The 20,677-nt window shown below is 33.0% G+C and overlaps 1 protein-coding gene across 14 annotated transcripts in view; it reads right to left on the bottom strand.

The window, feature by feature from the left end:
- The window catches only part of GPHN (gephyrin), a 651,195-nt gene that overhangs the window by 237,259 nt on the left and 393,259 nt on the right, over positions 1–20,677 (bottom strand). For all 14 annotated transcript variants that reach the window (XM_055088534.1, XM_055088535.1, XM_055088537.1 and 11 more), the window contains one exon: positions 4,886–5,020. In XM_055088534.1, coding sequence (XP_054944509.1) covers positions 4,886–5,020 — 135 coding nt within the window. The remainder of the gene's footprint in view (positions 1–4,885; positions 5,021–20,677) is intronic.

Here is a 20,677-nt window from a genome sequence, read left to right as displayed (position 1 = left end):
TAGAATTTTAGAAATTTCATGACATTCTCCAGAGACCTGGGAACCAATGAACTAGCCATATAACACAATCACTCTGATGTTCACAAAGGAAAGTGGTGATAATAGTTTGTAAAAACTAACATCACTAGGAAAAAAATCTCAGAGAAAATATTACCCTGATACTGGATCAAATAATGCCATTTTTATATGTAAAGGAAATCACACTGCCTTTCAGACATACACATTAAAAACTTTGAGTTAAGAAAATATTCTTTAACCAGAGTAATATAAATTCTTTTGCTCAAAGGACAATAACAGAAGCCTAGAGAGAAGTCATAATTCTGCATTTTGGTGAATATAAGATTAGACATTATTACTAATTATTAGATGAACACATGCTAACTAAAGATATTTCAATATATACATTTTAATTATTTTATAAACTTTAGTTTAATTAGGGAGAATTTATATTTTCTTCTTAAGAGAAAAAAAAAGAACTTGCTGGTTAGTCTGGGCACAAAATTCTATTCTAACCTTTGAGGTACAAGGGAATATGTGACAAGAGATTACATTTATTTATTTATTTATTTATTTAAGTCAAACTTCAGATGCTTAGGGAATAAAGGAAAATTGAATTGGTCTTTGTAAAGAATTCTCTATTTTAATAACAGCTATAGGGAATGGTGAATTGATTGGAAGTTTGGAATATTTTTTCTTTTTTGTTCTGGTCATTATTCTCTACAAGCCTCTTGATTCTAATAGAGGTGCTGCTGCCTTTCATAATTGAAAATCAGAACTCATTTAAGTTGTGGATCATGCTCACTTTAAAACGCAGTTTGTCACAGAATTATTCTTTTAGCAAACCATTTTTGGGAGACTATCACCATTTTAGAACTTGAGTCCTCTAGATATTGCCCATTCATAGAATCTACATACTATTTGACTTTTTTGGCTTAGGCACTACTTTACTTAGGGCAATGAAAGACTAAAATCCCAAGTTTGTTCTTAAAATATACTTCACTGTGTTCTCAAGCAAGAGAAGTGAAAATCACTTGTCATTTCAGTCAAATTTCATTAAAAGAAAATATCTGGTATGAAAGAGAAACGACTTTCCCCATATACAGAAAAATATTATGTCATTTCAGCAAATAAATTTTTGCTGGAGACAATGCCATTCTATGAAGAACTGTTTAGAAAAGATAACACCTTCTTGTCCTTATTAGATTGTGATGAGTGTACTGAAAAGGAAATCGAAACTTCGTATGTTTTACAGTTCGTGTTCTCACTATAGCTGGAAAATCTTAAAGGATCAAAGCACAATCTAGGATATTATATTGCAGTGAGCATAAAAAACGTGAATTCAAAATAATGGTTAATATTATAGTTGTTGACCTAACAGGAACAGATGCATACATACAAATGCACAGAAAGTTTTCACCTTAAATGCTGCCCCATGATAAAAAGCTACAGAGGGAAAGGTTGGAACTGTTACTTTTAAATCAAAATTTGGTTATTTAACCCTTCTGTGTTTTCACAAAGACTAGGGTAAGTGTTTCTGATGGTTATCCCCAGAGTATTCTGTACTCCTGCTGATAAATCACAGCACTTATTATACTTTATTATAATTTATAGTTGCCTGTTTTATCTGTTTGTAAAGCCAAGAACAATGTTATTTGTTCACCACTGCTTTCCCAGAACCAGGCAAAGACTTATTTAATAGATTAATAACCCTGTTGGGGAGGCAAGGATTACCAGTTTCATCATAGACAAAAAGCTCAGAGAAGTTGAGCAAGTTGCTTAATGCAGTGTCGTAATTAAGTAGAGAAGTAAGCATTTGAATCCAGGTCTTCTATTATCAAGTCAAGTGCTCTTTCTAGTGCTGATCTTTTAAGACTGTATTGTATTTCCGATGTAAAGAAAACATATTCGCACATATATTTCTACACATGACAGATTGCATGCCTAATCTGAAACATGGAAGGGGGATTTCTATGGGGTTTGGCTAACAGTAATATGTACTAAATTATAAATATGCCATCCAAGATGCAGTAACAATACAATGTCAAACTCAACTTGTGTTCTAATTTTGTGCTAGATATCATTCCTGGGATGTCTTATACATATCTTAGATTGAAAACATTCAAAACCAAAATGTATTAACAACTCTCCTTTGCTTTTTCTCTTTTACTCCTTAGTATAGTTAATAACATCATTTACCCATATCTCAAATTAGAAACCTGACTTTCTTTTTGATTTCTTCTCTGCCCTAAATTTTTATGCCATAAAATTAAAATAAAGAATTCATCTAGAACAGATTTATGTGCTAAAACCTACAGCCTTGAAATTTGACTCAGCAGGCAAAGGCAAAAAAAAAAAAGTCATTATTTAAAATAAAAAACTGACATCTGAAGTTGGATTTTGAAGTCACTGAATTAGGTTATTTATGTACTAATGAAGTTTTAGCCTGAGAGTTCTTGATTGGTGAATACTGCCTGTAAGGTGGTCATTTCTGCTGAATATAATTCTCAAAACCTCCACCTGGCAAAAAAGCTTTTGTTTTGTTTTATTCATCTTTCATGTCCCTGGTGAAATGTTACTCCTTAGAGCGGCCTTCTCTGATCATCCCATCTAAGTGAGGTTTCTCTCCTTTTATTTTCTATCACTACAGTTTTTTACTTCTTCTTACCGTGAATTTCAATGTATCATTATTAAGTTACTGTAAAAGTATATTTATTATAATTTATACAGTTATTTTAAATACATTTATTTTAAAAATACCTATTTATTTCAATATACCATTGACTAAACTGTAAACTCCATGAGGGCAGAGATTATATCTGTCACTGATATAAAAGTACATATAAAAGCATCTAGTTTACATTCAATTAAGCAGTCTTATAATTTGAGACTTTTCATAGGAGGATTAATTTGATTATCTTCACTTCTTTTTAAAAAATAAGTATTCAAACTAAATTTTCTATTATATTACTATTCTGATTCAACCATAAAAGTTTAATTTTAAAATTACAACAAAGCAATAATTTTATCTTTGAGATTACATTCTGGTGTTGGTAAAAATTATTTCAAAGAAACAGACTCTTATTCCTAGACAAATTTACAGAAAAAAATTCCTGAAAAAAAGATATTCAAATATTCTGTTTTATTTGAATTTACTGTCAGTGTGAACAGCTAAGTTTTAACTATGGAAAAAATATCAAGACAAGCCACTTCCTCTCCTAAAATTTTGCAATAAGCACATTAACTTAATGTAGAAATTTGGCGTGATTTTTAAAACTGTATTTAATATTCTCTTTGTAATTAAGATGTAATTGCAGAGTTTTAAAAAGGCTCAAGAACTGCTATGTATAATTAAACTTAGCTTAAAATATTTATGTACACAGTACATCACTAAGAAAAAAATACTGTGTCTTAGATAATTCTGTATTCCCATCATTAAGGTCTTAATATTTGGTGAATGAGTAAACTTTTATACTGGACTTAACATTTAGCTTTAATTATCTCCCAGACTTTATAAATGAGTACAACTTATACTGTTGGAATTTAATGAAGTCAAATAAATTATTTTGTTTTAAAAATTTATAAGATATGGATGAGATTCTTCTACCCAATTTATGTCTTGAGAACTCCATGTTTTCATTCAGTTGAAGATGTAGCTGACTGGCACCCCAAGTATAAATGTATAACATACATTTTATATCTAGAATGTTTTTATAGTTTTTCTTTATTGAAGATTTAGGACCTCAATTTTTTTAAACTACAAAATTAATATCAGCTATTTTTGACACAAGTCTAAAAACAATGATATACAACAGTTAACACTCTGAAGACTTTGCTGAAAAGGTTGTACCATGGAATGTAAAAACAACTGCCCTACACATATCAAGAATTGCTTGAGATTACTTCTAGTTAAATTCAATGATAATATTCATAAAACTCATAGAAAAGCTGGAAGTGAGGAAGATAGCTATATAAGTCCTTAAATCTGATGACAGTGAAAAAGCCACAGTTTGAAAAATTACCTAGAGAGACCTGAAGTAAATTTACTGTATAGCCTGATATTTAACATCATATCCTATTAAATAAGAAGGAATGTTACTGTTAAGCTTTTGATGCCAATAGTGGATCCATCCCATAGAAAACTTGAAAGCACAAATGACTAACTTTGCCAGGAAAGAGATATTCCAGGAAAAAGCATCACAATCATAATTAGGTGTGCTACTCAATTTTTCACATACATGAAGACATCAGGTAGCAAATAAATGTCTAATCCTCCCCCCACCCCCTTACATGATTCAGTACTTGGGAAAAATTATAAAAAATAAACACTAAGACACTTCCTCCCTCCCCCAAAGGTTGGCATTAAAACTTTCTTTCTAATCAATTTAGATTTGTTTCCAAATATTAGGCAGCAACATTCCAAGTTGAATATGTTTGAAAAAATTTGGAATGATACTAGAGCAGGGAGCTACCCCCACCTGGACAAGTTAAAAAAAAATCCCTTTGGTGATATTATTTTATTTTGTTAATCTTACTGTTTATTGGCCAGAAACACATTCATCCTCTGCATAAATAAATAACTTCACATCTATACTAATAAGTATGCTAAAAAATAATAAGTCTACAACAAAGAAACAGGAGCTACAAAAAGTAATACCTATAGCTGTGAGGTAGCAGGCATTTTGAATGAAATTTCTATTGCTCTATTGTTGGCCTAATACGACAATGTGTGAAACATTAGGTGGTAACTATGTTATAGCCCATTAAGTTTTCATCATATTATCTTGCATGCAATCCAATCTTGACAAGCGGAGGGAAATATTGGTTGGTTAGTTTTCCCAGATTCACATAGCAGAGCAGGTGTAAGGTGCCAAGGAACTGTACTTACTTTTGGTGTCGGGCAGGAAGCTGTAGAAAGGCGAGATGTAGCCTGAGCACGAGGAGATTCTGAAGGAGTAGTGCTGAGGGAGGCTGTGTCTCGTGGAAGCACCTGAACGCCACGAGAAATGATGGAGTCTGGAATCTGGACAAGAGGAACAAGTATGGTTTAACATGCTGAAAACAGCAACAACATGTAAAATCAATACCCACATCAAACATTTTTTGGGGGGGCATTCTTTGCTACTGAGCTCTCAGATATTTGGTCTCACTTACTGTTAGGTATGAATGCATCCAACAATTTGGGATAGGGTAGAAACCTTCATATTTAAAATATTTTCCTTGGCCAAATAATATTTCATCAAAGCTTTTTTTATGAGGCAGTATAGAATTGTAGTGAAAAGTAAAGTGTTTGGCATTCATATACTGGCTCTGCCACTTAATAGTTATTTAATTCCTAGATAGTTTCCATTTCCCTTTCAGATTCATTCTCCACCCTTCTTCACTCTCTCTGCTTGAAGCTAACCTGTACAGATAGAATCAATAAGCTATTTTGTGCTCTCTGGTTTCTAGCTGGGCTCAGCTAATAGGAGCCACTGTCAGGAAACTGAAGAGCTGTAGGAGAGTAAGGTCTGACATTTATTCCCCTGGCTCCTTCTCTACCAGGTCACCGTAAGTTGGCTAAGATCACAGCCCCCATCAGATGACCCTTGCTTTCGGCTCTTTTCTGGATTCCAATAGCAGCTCCCTCCCTTGCCCCATTAGGACTAGGAATATTAATGATTCCTACTATTACTAGTCCCAGGGTGCTGCATCATGTTTTGTTGCTTTCCCTAAAATCTGCCCAAGCTTTTGTAAATATCATAGTCCTTTATTAAACTCTTTTCAATTATCCATTTAAGTATGCTGTGACTTTGCTGGGATACTGATGGATATATTTTTTTAATTTGCCATTTCCTTTATCTAAAAAATGTAGATAATGATAGCATTTACCTCACCAGATTATTGCTGAGGGTTAAATAAGATAATGTATATAAATTATATAACACTTACAAATAGTTAATACTTAATAAATGTTGGTGATTGCTAGTTATTATACCTATCAATAGGGTAAAGACTGATGTAACTGAATATTACTACTGTAAAAACATATAAATGTAAGGACAAATAATGTGGATTATTTAAAAAATTATTAATATTTACATTGATTATAAAATTTATTATTTGGGGCTATGCATAATTTAGTTCATGTTCTGGGCTAGTACTAGTGAGTGTAGGTCTTCTAATCTCAAAATGAGAACTTGACTACTTTCAAGCAATTATCATTCAATCAACAAATATTACTTACTATGTGAAAAGAAGAAAACAGCAGCCAGATTTTGTGACTAGAAAGGTGCTCTGTATCTTACACACCATGTCTTTCTCACAAAGGACATATTATTTTCATAAATGCTCTTTTATTTAGTTTCCATACCTACATCCTCAATACCAAAGGTACTGCCACCACTTCAGGGCTTAACAATTTATGTGATTTATGAACAATAACCCCATAACTAGGAATGAAAAGCAATGGGAATTCTGAGAAGAAAAATAGTTCCATTTGCTAGTATATTTGAATAGTGAATTGCAATAAATATTTTAAAGAAATGGAAGTAGTCTAATTTAGAAGAGCTATATGTTGCCACTTATATCTAATATAAAAGGCCATGTATTGGAAAGAAAAAGGTCAAATGCCCCTATTATATTTCACATAATACCACGTTTCTTTCACAGAAATTACCCATACTTATACTACATTTATATGTATGCTAGTTTGATCAATGTCTATCTCCCACACCAGAACGCATTGTCATGATGATGGAACTGTGTTTCTGCTACTATTGTACATCCAGTCCTAATGAAGCATCTGCACAAAGTAGTATACATGTGTGATATATATTTCCAGACTTACACACACACACACACACACACACACACTATCTTCACCCCCCCAATAAACAAAAGAGTAGGATATTTGAGGGAGAAGGTAACTTTAAATTGTGAGGTACATACTTTTGGGTTACTAGTCTGGAAATACAGACTGAACTATTGGAAATATGAGTCTGGAGCTCAGGAAAAAGTTAGAGATTGGATATATACTTTGGGAATTATCACTGAAGGTGGTAGTTTCTGTCATGCAAATATTTCAGATCACCCAAGGAGGGCACATAAAAGAACAAAAGATGACAGTTGAAAATTCTAGGTGATATCCATATTAAGGGGTTAACAGAAGAAAAGAAATTAGGGGAAAAAAAACCTGTAAATGGTATGATGATATAACCTTGTTTTCCTTGAATAATCTGGGTTTATATCTATTATCCTGACTTAATTATTAAATAACACATCTTCTCACTTTCAGAAGTGTTTCAGTTTGGAAGATAAATTATTTGGTCTTCCTATCTTTAAGAATCCGTTAGAGACAAAAGAGGAAAATTAAGACAGAGTGAACATAAGGAAAGAGAAGAAACTTTCAGGAGATGTTACAAAATATCACCTATTGGGGAGAATAGGAGTAAGGTGAGAGTTGAAAAGATGCCATTAGATCTAGCAATTAAAGAAGATACCAGTAAAGTAAAAAGAATAGAAATGAGTTGAGGAAGCAAGTGGGGATGACAAACCAGGGTAATTGGTGGGAATGAAAGAGACATTCACTAATATTCTTTTCTTTGGTGCTTGGAATGAAGATCTATCTGATGAGGAAAAGGGGAAGTAAAAGTGGGAAAGATAACTCTAGGAGAGTCATAAAAATCTGGAAAAATGCACTGATGACTGAAGCATGGAGGATAACTAAGGCATTGATAAAGGAAATATCAACCATCATTGAGAATCCAGTTAATACTGGCAACCATAAATTTCCAATTTCTTTATGTAATATAGTGTGGAAATAAAATTTCACCCATCTCAAAAAAGAAAGTTATGCTACAGACAGAGACTTAGAAATTATTTGCAGAGATATGATTGTGGAAGCTACAGAAATAGATGAGATCTGAAAGACAAAGACCATATGGAAAGAATACAGCAAGACAGAAAAAGGAGAAAGAGACAGACATTAAAGAACAAGATAGAGGTAGTCATTAGTAACCTAAAAGAAAGCTATTATTTGATGAAGATAGATACCTCAATATAAGTGGTAAAGAAAAAAGTTGGAGGTAAGGAAAAGGATGCAGTGAATATGGATAACTCTGTTGTATAGTGTTTGTAATGTTTCCTTTTTGGGGATATTATGAACAATTCTTGTTCATGTACCATAATTCCCACATGCATTAATTCTAGGATATATATATACTCAGAAACAGAATTGCTGGCTGTAGGGTGTGAATACTTTCTTTTACAAATTCCCAAATTGGTTAAGCCAATTTATATGTCTATCAAAAGAAAATGGTGACAATTCCTCTTACTCCACAACTTAGCTCTACCTAGTACTGTCAGTATTATTAATTCTTTTTCAAATGGGATACTAAAAATATCTTAATGTGTGTGTTTTTTAAAAGTCTTTGTTGAATTTTTTACAAGATTGCTTCTGTTTTATGTTTTGATTTTTTGGCTGTGAGGCACGTGGGATCTTAGCTCCCCAGCCGGGGATCAAACCCATGTCCTCTGCACTGGAAGGTGAAGTCTTAACCACTGGACCGCCAGGGAAGTCCCCTTAATGTGGTTTTAATTTCTTTTCCCGTCATTGTTAATGAGAGTAAATACCTTTTCATATGTTTATCAGCTATTTAGATGTTCTCTTTTGTAAAGTCCCTATTCAATTTGCCCTATTTTCCCCTTATTAAGTTGTTTTTTTTTTATTGAATTGTTACATTTCTGTATCTATTCTGGATAACAAGTCCTTTATCAGTTTTATATGGTGTAAATATCTATTCCTACTATGTAGCTTGCCTTCTTAACTTTATCATGTATTGTGATGAACAGAATATTATAATTTTAATTTAGTTAGCTCTATCAATATTTTCCTTTATAGTTAGTGGTTTTTGTGTCTTAAAAGGAATCCTTTCTGAGTGACATCAGTAGAAAGGTAGAGTAGGTAATGTCAATAGTCCACTCCTCTACTAAAGAAGTGAATAAACTAACAAAATCTGTCAGAATCAACTTTATCAGAAATCTAGAAACTAATCAAGTTTACAGCAGCCAGGTGAATGTTTAATCAAAAAAACTCACAAAACCCCCCAATTGATCCCCTACTACATAGCTCAGTGATTGCCTTGAAGACACAGCGCACATGTCTGGTAAAGGTTCTGAGTGCTGAAGGGAAACAAACCTTATTCTCAAGGGTTGTGGTTGTTTCAATATGTCTGGTAGCTCCCTGAAGGATACCCTCAAAGGGCTTTCTTTTATTTTCCCTATCTTGGAACACTCCCATGGCTCAGGCAACCAACTGGAGGGGAGGTTATCATTTAAAGTCAAATATATTAGCCACTGCTGTCTGGGCAGTGGATAACAGGTGGAATGAATATCAGATTAACTTAAAAACCTGGGAGGAAAGGCCATGTAATGAGATGCTTTCAGGCATAAGAGCTTTGAAAAGCTCCCAGATATTCCTGAGTTCCAGGAGGTCATGATTATGCCCAAGGCAATGTACATCGTTAGAAGACTTCACCTAATCTTTCACCTCTTGTTGAACTAAAGATTTTGCACAAGTAGGAAGTGAAGATTAGGCAGAGTAGTAAACTGCCTGGCTGAGTGTTGAAGGCATGCTCCAATATATAAAAAGAGCTCCTCTGCAAAGAATGGGAGATTTTCTTTTTCTGTATATATATATTTTCCAGGCATTTAAGGAAATTATGTCAAATCACTAGCTGACCACGAAGCTAATGGAACAGAGACTTCAGTGGCCACACACAACAAAGAAGAACAGACTTGACAAAAGTAGTTCAGATATTTGTAGTGAGGTGGATGGACCTAGAGCCTGTCATACAGAGTGAATTAAGTCAGAAAGAGAAAAACAAATACTGTATGCTAACACATATATATGGAATTAAAAAAAAAAAAAAAAAGAAAATGGTCAGAAGAACCTAGGGGCACGATGGGAATAAAGATGCAGACCTACTAGAGAATGGACTTGAGGATACAGGGAGAGGGAAGGGTAAGCTGGGACAAAGTGAGAGAGTGGCATGGACATATATACACTACCAAATGTAAAACAGATAGCTAGTGGGAAGCAGCCGCACAGCACAGGGAGATCAGCTCTGTGCTTTGTGACCATCTAGAGGGGTGGGATAGGAAGGGGGGGAGGGAGGGAGATGGAAGAGGGAAGAGATATGGGGACATATGTATAACTGATTCACTTTGTTATAAAGCAGAAAATGACACACCATTGTAAAGCAATTATACTCCAACAAAAATGTTAAAAAAAAGTAGTTCAGAAAAGTTAATCAACAAAAAACAACAATTATAACAAGCAGCAATAACATACCCTGGGGAGGGGAGAGAATTTGATTTCCAGAGCTGCTACTAGTAATATTCAAAGGGCCCAGTTTTCAACAAAAAAATTATATGGTATGCAAAGAAACAAGAAAGTATGACCCATGTATAGGAAAAAAAAAAAAAAAAAAGAAGAAATAGAAACTGTTCTTGAGAAAGTCCTGACACTGGGCTGACTAGAAAAAGCCTTTAAATTAAGTAATTAAAATATATTCAAAAAGCTAAAGGCAACCATGGAAAAGCACTAAAGAAAGCATGATAATGATGTATCACCAATAGGGAATATCAATAAAGAGGTAGAAATCATAAAAAGAAAAAAATAGAAATGCTAAAATTGAAAAGTATAACTAAAATAAAAAATTCACTACAAGGGTTCAGTACAAGATTTGAGCAAGCAGAAGAAAGAATCAATGAACTGAGGAGCAGAAATAAATAAAGAATAAAGAAAAATGAACAGGGTTTAAGAAACCTGTGGGACAACAATAAATGTACCAAGATATGCATAATGAGAATCCCACGAAGAGAGAAAGAGGCAGAGAAAATATTTGAAGAAACAATGCCTGAAAACTTTCAAATAAGATGAAATACATGAATCTACACATCCAAGAAACTCAACAACCCCAAGATGGATAAACTCAAAGAGATCTACACCTAGATATATAATCAAACTATTGAAAGTGAAAGGAGAGAATCCTGAAAGCAGCAAGAGAAAAGCAACTCAAGGGATCCTCAACAAGAATTGTAGCTGATTTTTCAACAGAAAGCAAAGGGGTTGGTTGGCAGTGGGAAGACATACTCCAAATGCTGAAAGAAAAATAATCTGTCAACCAAAATTTTTCTGTCTGGTAAAACTACACTTCAAGAATGAAGGAGAAATCAATACATTCTCAGATAAACGAAAACTGAGAGAGTTCAATGCTAGAAGACCTGCCTGACAAGAAATGCTAAAGGGAGTCCTTTAGGCTGAAATGAAAGGACACTAGACAGTAATCTGGAATTCATGTAAAGAAATAAACAACACTGGTACTCTACATAGATAAATATAAAAGTCACTATTAATGTATATTTTGGGTCATGAATCTGTACTTTTCCTATATAACTTAAAAAGAAAACTGCATAAAAGAATAATTATAAATCTGTATTGATGGGCACACAATGTATACATATATAATTTGTTAAAATAACAATATAAGTGAGGGAGATAGTGACAATCTCTAAGAAAACAACTAAAAAATATTTGGTAAAAGAAATGAGAGGAAAAACAAAATGGTATACTAGAAAATATCTATTAATCAAAAAAGAAGGAAGTAATGGAGGAAATGAGGAACAAGAACAACAACAAAAGACACTGAAAACAAACAGTGAACTGGAAGAAATCTTACCTTATCTGTAATTACATTAAATGTAAGTGGATTAAACTACTCAATTAAAAGGCAAAGACTGGCAGAATAGATTAAACCCCCCTCAAAAAAAAAAAACAAAACCCATGATCCAAGTATATACTTTAGATCCAAAGACACATATTGGTTGAAGGTGAAAAAGTGGAAAAAAATATTCCATGCAAACAGTAATCGAAAGAGAGCTGGAATAGCTATAATAATATTAGATGAAATGGACTGTAAGGCAAAAACTGTTCAAAGAGACAAAGACCTCAGATAATGACAAAAAGGTCAATTCATCAGAAAACAAAACAGTTATAAACACTTACCCAGAGCCCCAAAATATATAAAACAAAAACCAACAGTATTAAAGAGAGAAAAAAATTTTTTAACAATAAAATCGGCAGACTTCAATGCTCTCAACACTTTCAATAATGGCTAGAATAGCTAGTCAGAAGATCAACAAGTAAAACAGAAGATTTGAACAAGAGTATAAACCAATTAGACCTAGTAACCATACAGAAAACAATCTACCTGATAACAACAGAATACACATTTTTCTCAAGTGAACATGGAACATTCTACAGGATAGACCAAATGTCAGGCCACAAAATAAGTCTCACTAAAATACTGAAGTCATACAATGTTTCTTCTCTGACCATAATGGAAAAAAAGTAGAAATCAATATAGAAATAAACTGAGAAATTTACAAATATGTGGAAATTAGACACATTCTTAAACAACCAATGAGTCAAGGAAAAAATCACAATAGAAATTAGAAAATACTTTGATATGAATGAAAATGAAAACACAACATACCAAAACTTATGGGATATAGCAACAGGAATGCTCAGAAGAAAATGTATAAGAAAAGCAAACTAACCTCCCAAAAAAGAGGAGGAAGGAGTAATAAAGATTCCAGTGGAGATAAATGATATAGAGAATAGAAAAACACTGAAAGGATCAACAAAACCCAAACTGGTTCTTTGAAAATATCAACAGCATTGGCCAACTTTTAGCTAGACTGCCCAAGAGAAAAAAAGATAAAACTCAAATTACTAAAATCACTAATGAAGTGGGAACATTATTATTGATCTCACAGAAATAAAAAAGATTGTAAGGGGAATGCCATGAACAATTATATGCCAACAAATTAGGTAACCTAGAGGAAACAGACAAGTTCTTAGAAACACAAAAACTATCAAAACTGATTCAAGAAGAAATAGAAAATCTGGAATAGACAAATAACAAGTAAAAAGACTGACTCAGTAATCAGAAAAAAGCTTCCAACAAGGAAAAGCTCAGAACCAGATGGCTTCATCAAAGAATTCTGTCAAATGTTTAAAGAAGAATTAAATAATTCTAAATAATAAATTCTTCACAAACTCTTCCAGAAAATGGAAGGGAAGGCTTCCTAAACTTATTTTACGGGGCCACTATTACCCTGATACCAAAGACAAATTAAGATTACACAGGAAAAGAAAATTACAAACCAATATCCTTTATGAACATAGATGTTTGGCAAACATCCTAAATAAAGTACTATAAAACTTAATCCAATAGCATATTAAAAGGATTATATACTATGACCAAGTGGGATTTATTCCATGAGTAAGGGTGGTTCAACATAATAATCAACGTGTAATACAATGCATTAATAGAATGAAGAAAAAATCCACATGATCCCAGAATCCAAATGATGTAGAAAAAGCATTTGACAAAATAGAACACCTTTTCATGACAAAAACACTCAGAAAACTAGGAATAGAAGACAACTTTCCCAACCTGATAAAGGGCATCTATGAAAACCCCACAGCTAACATTCTACTTAATGAAAGACTGAAAGCTTACTTTAAGATCAGGATCACGGATGTCTGCACTCACCACTTCTTTTCAACACTGTACTAGAAGTTCTAGCTAGGGAAATTAGGCAGGAAAAAGAAATAAAAGGCATCCGAATTGAAAGGGAAGAAGTAAAACAATTTCTATTCACAGATGACACTATTTTTTTTATCCACAGAAAGAAATACTTGAACTATTAAATTCAGCAAAGTTGCAGGACATATGAGGAACACACCAAAATCAGTTGTATTTGTATACACTAACACTGAAAATTTTAAAAAAGAAAATTAAGAAAGCATTTCCATTTACAACAGAATCAAAAAGAATAAAATATTAAGAAATAAATTTAACCAAGGAGGTGCAAGACTTTATACACTGAATATTACCAAACATAAAAAGACATAAATAGGGCTTCCCTGGTGGTGCAGTGGTTAACAATCAGCCTGCCAATGCAGGGGACACAGGTTCAAGCCCTGGTCCGGGAAGATCCCACATGCCACGGAGCAACTAAGCCCATGTGCCAAAACTACTGAGCCTGTGCTCTAGATCCTTCAAGCCACAACTACTGAGCCAACGTGCCACAACTACTGAAGCCCGCTCGCCTAGAGCCCGTGCTCCGCAACAAGAGAAGCCACTGCAATGAGAAGCCCATGCACCGCAACGAAGAGTAGCCCCCGCTCACCACAACTAGAGAAAGCCCACACACAGCAATGAAGACCAAATGCAGCCAAAAATAAATAAATAAAATAAATTTATTTAAAAAAAAGAAGACATAAATAAATGGAAAGGCATATATTAAGGTAGCAATACTACCCAGAGGGAATTACAGATTCAATACAATCTCTATCAAATTCCAACAAACTAACACAACATTGTAAAGCAACTATACCCCAATAAAAAAAATAAATTAAAAAATCATGAAAACCGGAAAAAAAATTCTAATAGAATTTTTTGCAGAAATAGAAAAGCCCATCCTAAAATTCATATGGAATCTCAGTGGACTCCACATAGCCAAAACAATCTTGAAAAACAAAGTTGGAAAACTCACACTTTCCAATTTCAAAACTTACTTCAAAGGTGCAGTAATCAAAACAGTGTAATACTGCCATAAGGACAGACATATAGGTCAATGGGATAGAACTGAAAGTCCAGAAGTAAACCCTCTTATACTTTTATGGTTAAGTAATTTTTGACAACGGTGCCAAGACAACAGGAAAGAATAATCTTTTCAACAAATTGTGCCAGAACAACTGGATAGCCACATTTAAAAAATGAAGTTCTACCCTTTCCTCACACGATATACAAAAATTATCTCAAAATGGATCAACGACCTAAATGTAAAAGCTAAAAATTATAAATTTCTCAGAAAACAGAGGAATAAATATTCTTTACCTTGGATTTTGTAATTGATTCTTAGATATGATACCCAAAGCATAAGGAACAAAAGAAAATTTAGACAAACTGGACTTCATCAAATTTAAAAACTTTTGTACATCACAGGATTATCAAGGTTGAAAAAACAACCAATAGAATGGGAGAAAATATTTGCAAATCATGTATCTGATAATGGTTTAGTATCCAGAATATATAAAGAATACTTACAACAGAACAACAAAAGACGACCCATTTAAAAACAACAACAAAAAAAAAAACACCTCCTTTTAAGAAATGAGGCTAAAGACTTGAATAGACATTTCTCTGAAGATATACAAATGGTCAACAAACAACATGAAAAGATGTTCATTATCATCAGTCATTAAGGGAAATGCAAATCAAAACCACAATAAGATACTTCACACTCACTCAATGGCTGTAATTTTTTTTAAAAAAGGAAAATAACAAATGTTATTGAGTATGTAGAGAAACTGGAAACCTCATACATTTCTGTTAGGTATGTAAAATGGTGCAGCTCTGTGGAAAACAATTTGGCGGTTCCTCACAAAGTTAAACACAGAATTATCATATGACTCAACGGTTCTATCCTAGGTATATATCCAAGAGAATCAAAAACTGGTGTTCAAACAAACGCTTGTACACAGATGTTGATAGCAGCATTATTTTAATAACCAAAAAGTGGAAACAACCTAAATGTCTACCAACTGATCAGTGGCTAAACAAAAGGCTTTACATCTATACAATGGAATATTTTACAGCCATAAAATTGAGTACTGATGCCTGCTACAACACAGATGAACCTTGAAAACATGATGTGAAGTGAAAGAAGCTAGACAAAAAAAGCCACATAGTGTATGATTCCACTCATATGTAATGTCCAGAGTAGGCAAATACATAACCAGTAAGCAAATTAGTGGTTCATAGGGGATGGGAGGTGGGGGTATGGGGAGTGACTACTTACTGGGTGTGGTATTTTTTGAGGGGTGATGAAATATTCTGGAATTAGAGGTGATGCTTGCACAATATTGTAAATGTACTAAAAGCCACTGAATTGTACACCTAAACATGTTGAATTTTATGTGACTTTTACTTCAATTATATATTTAAAAAGAAATCTTTCCCTAATCCAGCACAATGAAAATTTTGTCCTATATAAATCTGTGAAAGCTTTATAGTTTTGTCTGTCATATTTAGGTCTCTAAAAACTTAGAACTTTTTTTTGGATACTGTATGGAACACGAGAATCAATTTCATTTTTTCATAAGGACTGCCTGTTGTCCCAGCATCATTTATTGAAAAAAGAACTTCACTAATCTGTAGTACAAACTCTGTCATATACCAATTGTCCATGTGTTGGCATTTTTTAGGCTTCTATTCTGTTCCATTGATCTAAGTGTTAATTCTTGCACCAATAATGCACTTTATATCATTTTAAGTCTTGGTATTTATAGAGCAGATCTTCTCACTCTGTTCTCTTTCTTATTCAAGAGTATCTTGGTTATTTTGGGTCCTTTGCATTTCCATTCTGTATAAATTTTAGAAGCAGCTTGTCAAGCTTCTCTCTCCCTCTCTTAATTAAATACATACACAAACACACACACACCACATACAAACTGTTAGGATTTTATTTACTATGCTTGTACAGAAAAGGATAATAAAGGATACCCCTCTAATTTATTGAAAAGTATTTACTTCTGGGGGGTGTGTGAAAGCAAATGAGAATGAGATGAGAGGGTGGTTCAAGTGGATGTTAACCTTATCCATGTTTATTTTTATTTTTTAATAAAAAGAATGTACTCATGTACAATAAAAAATTTTTAGTGATGAAAACTATGGGAGGGATTGTTTCAAAAATTAAGAAGTGATCAATGTACTCAAGAGCCTGAGAGAAGTCAAAAAAATGAGCATAATGTCTTGTACACAGTTGATAATAATTTATTCTTTGATAATAAAGAAGCAGAAGCAGCCACCAACTGTGAGAATTACAAGCTCTCTTTGAGATAGAAAGAATGGAACAAAGTATTAACTCAGAAAAATAGTTTAAGCAGAAAGGATAGTTGTTTAGCCTTGGTGATCTTTATTTTAATGTAATAAGCAAGAGGAGAGAATAGGGGAAATGAGGAGATGAGAAAAGGTACAAGTCTGAAAACTGCAACTCATTAATGTATATAAAGGAGTCAATAAGAGATGAATGAAAGGCTTGCTAAGTAGTGAGGTTCTAGAGCAAGCAGAATTTGTAGTGGGTAAGTTAGCACAAATAAGAAGGAGAAATGCCAAATAACTTCCAAAAGAAATAGCATTCCTACTTTTAGAGCACTAATCTGTATTCCTATTATCTTATGCAACTGAGAAGATAGGGAAGACAATTTATTTCAGTTGATCTCAAACCCTCTGAGAATATGCACTGTAATTTCAACTGTGAATTATTAAACAATAGAATTTTCCTTGTAAGGGAAATTGTAATTGGAATACATATTTTCTTAGGAACTGTGCTGATTCTTTCTAGTTATGTAGCTATTCTGCCTGAAAGCTACTTAGACTGATTGGGCAAACACTTCTAAAAGAAGAAATGGAGAATTATATTATCAAAATTAGAATACATAGTCAAAGTATCATTTCCCTTTATAAACTCTGTCTTTTGAAACACCAGTAAGAATACCAATAAACATACAACTTTGTATTTTGATGCTAGAGAAATTCTTTAGTAGGCATACATTTCCTCTTTGAATCACTATTTTTTACCACTTTTTTTTTTGTTTGTTTTGAAAAAATATTTAAACTTACAGAAAAGTTGCAAGACTAATACAATAGAAGATCTGTTATTTGGATTTAATTTTGGGTAGCTAGTGAGCAAATTTATAATAATTGAAGTGAGTCTCCCAAAACAGCCATGTATGAAGGAGTATGGCTTCCACGGCAACAATTTGCCAGTCCTCATTGTAAGGCTTTTGCAGTCCTTGTCAGCCTGATGGTTAGCTCTATCATATGAACCCTTTCCTGGTAACGTCTCTATTTAGAGACCTTTAAGGTAGGTTGCACTCTCTTAAAAATCCTACTGTACATCCAATTGTGCAATATAGGATCTGAACTAATAATAAAAATAGATTACATATGAATGCCTAAATGGGTTCTTTCAGAAAAAAAAAAAAATCACGTGTCTTCCCAGAGCTTCTAACACTGATCACAACACCAATTAAAGTGTTATGATTAAGTGTTATAAAAATTTAAAGAATAAAAGTATCAAACCAGAGTATCCTGAGTTCACTAAGGTATTTGACAAGTCATATATTTGATGAGAATTTTAAAAGTTCTTGGAACAAGATAGACAAAGTGCATTTTGATGGGCTAGAAGAGAAACATATATTAGCTAGTTAAGCACTTAACCAGTAGAGTTTCTGGTAGTATGTGAAATAGTCTATCCTAAAAAAATGTTCCATCAGTGACTTGAATGACCTGATTAACATATTTGAAGGTGACAGCACTAGAAAAGACAGGTAAAATACCAAATGTATGATATAGATTTACAAAAGGTCTCCTTGGGGTAGACTGATCAGTTAAATGCAGCAAAATGAAATTAAACAAGAATAAATATGAAGACTTGGATTTAGATTAAAATCAATGGTATTAAAAATCCACAAGAATTTATGATTTATATTTATAAAGAAAAGCCACAATTTATGATTTTGCCTAGACAGAGAACTTATGAGGCTTGACTATAACAGATCTTTAAAAATAAACATAAAAATTTAAATATTCATATGAGCTTGTTTCTTAACAACAACTGTTTATACTTACTAAAATCATTTGGGACTTCTGTTGTTCTCAATGGTAGTAATTGGAGTTCTTTATTATATTATTCCATATAAATTTGCCTTCCAGGAAAATAAAAAGGTATAACCTTGCTGATAACTGCATTCCAGTATCAATTTCTGATGGTGTATCTGTCTAAAACACTTAGAATAGTGTCTGCTACATAATTAGCATTTAAAGCTATCTATCAATATTATCATTATTACTATAGCTGCTTAATACATTTGCTTACTGTAGGGAGAGAATATGCTGATTATTTGTCTATCTCATGGAAAATTCCTTGTACATAATGGGGATTGCTAAATATATTTTTTTTTTGTATCTGTCTTGTGAACTTAGCTGGATGATGCATTGTATTTTTTCATAAAACACATTTAACAAATATTCATACAGTGTATACTATGTGCCAAACTATGTCGGATGTTGGATAAATCATATAAACTAACAGATGTGATCCTTGTCTCATGGACGTTATAGTCTACATATATAGAAATCAAACACATGAATAAGTATATAATTGTAAATTGTGGTAAGTGCTATAAAGGAAAAGAACAAGGTGTTATGAGAGAGAATAGCTATGAGAAAAATTTAGATTGGAGGAGAAGATTAGTGAAGTCTTTCTGTGATAAAGAGACACTGAAACTGGAACAGAAAAAATAAACAGAAGTTAGCCAGGTAAAGAGTGGGGTTAAGAGCTTTTAGGTAGTGGGAACAGCATGTGCTCAGAGCCAAGAAAAAGCTGGATGTAAACTTAGTGAGCAACGGGGAGAGGGAGAGAGATGGTAAGGGAAGGGCCTAGAACCAGATCATGTAGAATCTAGCAGAACAGAAACTATCTGATGCCAAAGCTCATGTTGTTAAAGCACAATGCATACTATTTCCCAGATTTGAAAAAGGTCTACATAGTTTAATACAGCTTCCTACTTATTTTATTGATAATAATAGCAATCTTTGTGAAAAACTTATAAGAATGTATACTTATTGGCCCAAATAGTGATTACTACAGGTTTACTACACATGCATACAAAATCAGTCCACAGTACTAAAAGGTTAATGCTAGGAAAAAACAACTGGCATCCTAATAACTCAATCCCTACATTAACAACTATAGTAGTGATATAAAATCTTCTCGGTTTTTTCAATTAAAATTTTGAGAAAGTCAAACATTTATTATTAAAGATAACATAACCTTCTAAAAAATCCTGCTACGTGGCATCCATGAGTAGGAACAAATGAACAAGAATAAAAAAGCACATTAAGCACATGGACATCTTGAACAGAAATTTTATTTTATTCTGTAAACATCCATGCATTATTGTATTCCTTTCAAATGCCAGGAGAAATTGTGAAAGACTTTGAAATGGACAAAATTATTATTAGGTGTCTTGTGTAGTGGACCATTTTGAATTATCTACACTGTTTAGTCTTTTAGCTATTTTACAAATCTAAGTTGTAAAAAACTGAGAGTAATGTAAATAGTGTTTGTCCAAATGATCCTTTTGTACCATGGAGGTACAATGGACTGCCTTGCAGGTAATCACCAAGTGTTGCATTTATTGGTAAATTCATTTCAGCACTCCCAATGCCTATATATTTGTGTTCTTTGAATTCTCCTGTTAACCAGTTGTAACATCTTTCTGGTTCCCTCATTAATTAACGAATGAAATAAGATCTTTGATATGTATTCATTTGGTATTTTTAACAAAGACATGATTTTAACTTAAAAAATAATTCTTTAACAGTTTTAGAGATCATCCACTGAGATGCCCAATGGATTCACCTAATAGAACTGGTAAACAGCATTGCCAGAAGAGTGCACTTTTTTTTTTAACATCTTTATTGGAGTATTATTGCTTTACAATAGTGTGTTAGTTTCTGCTTTATAACAAAGTAAATCAGCTATACATATACAT

Source organism: Physeter macrocephalus, chromosome 11 (genome assembly GCF_002837175.3).
Source record: "Physeter macrocephalus isolate SW-GA chromosome 11, ASM283717v5, whole genome shotgun sequence".
Classification (NCBI taxonomy): Eukaryota; Metazoa; Chordata; class Mammalia; order Artiodactyla; family Physeteridae; genus Physeter; species Physeter macrocephalus.
Note: the sequence above shows the minus strand (reverse complement) of the source record. Positions and strands in the feature narration are given on the sequence as shown.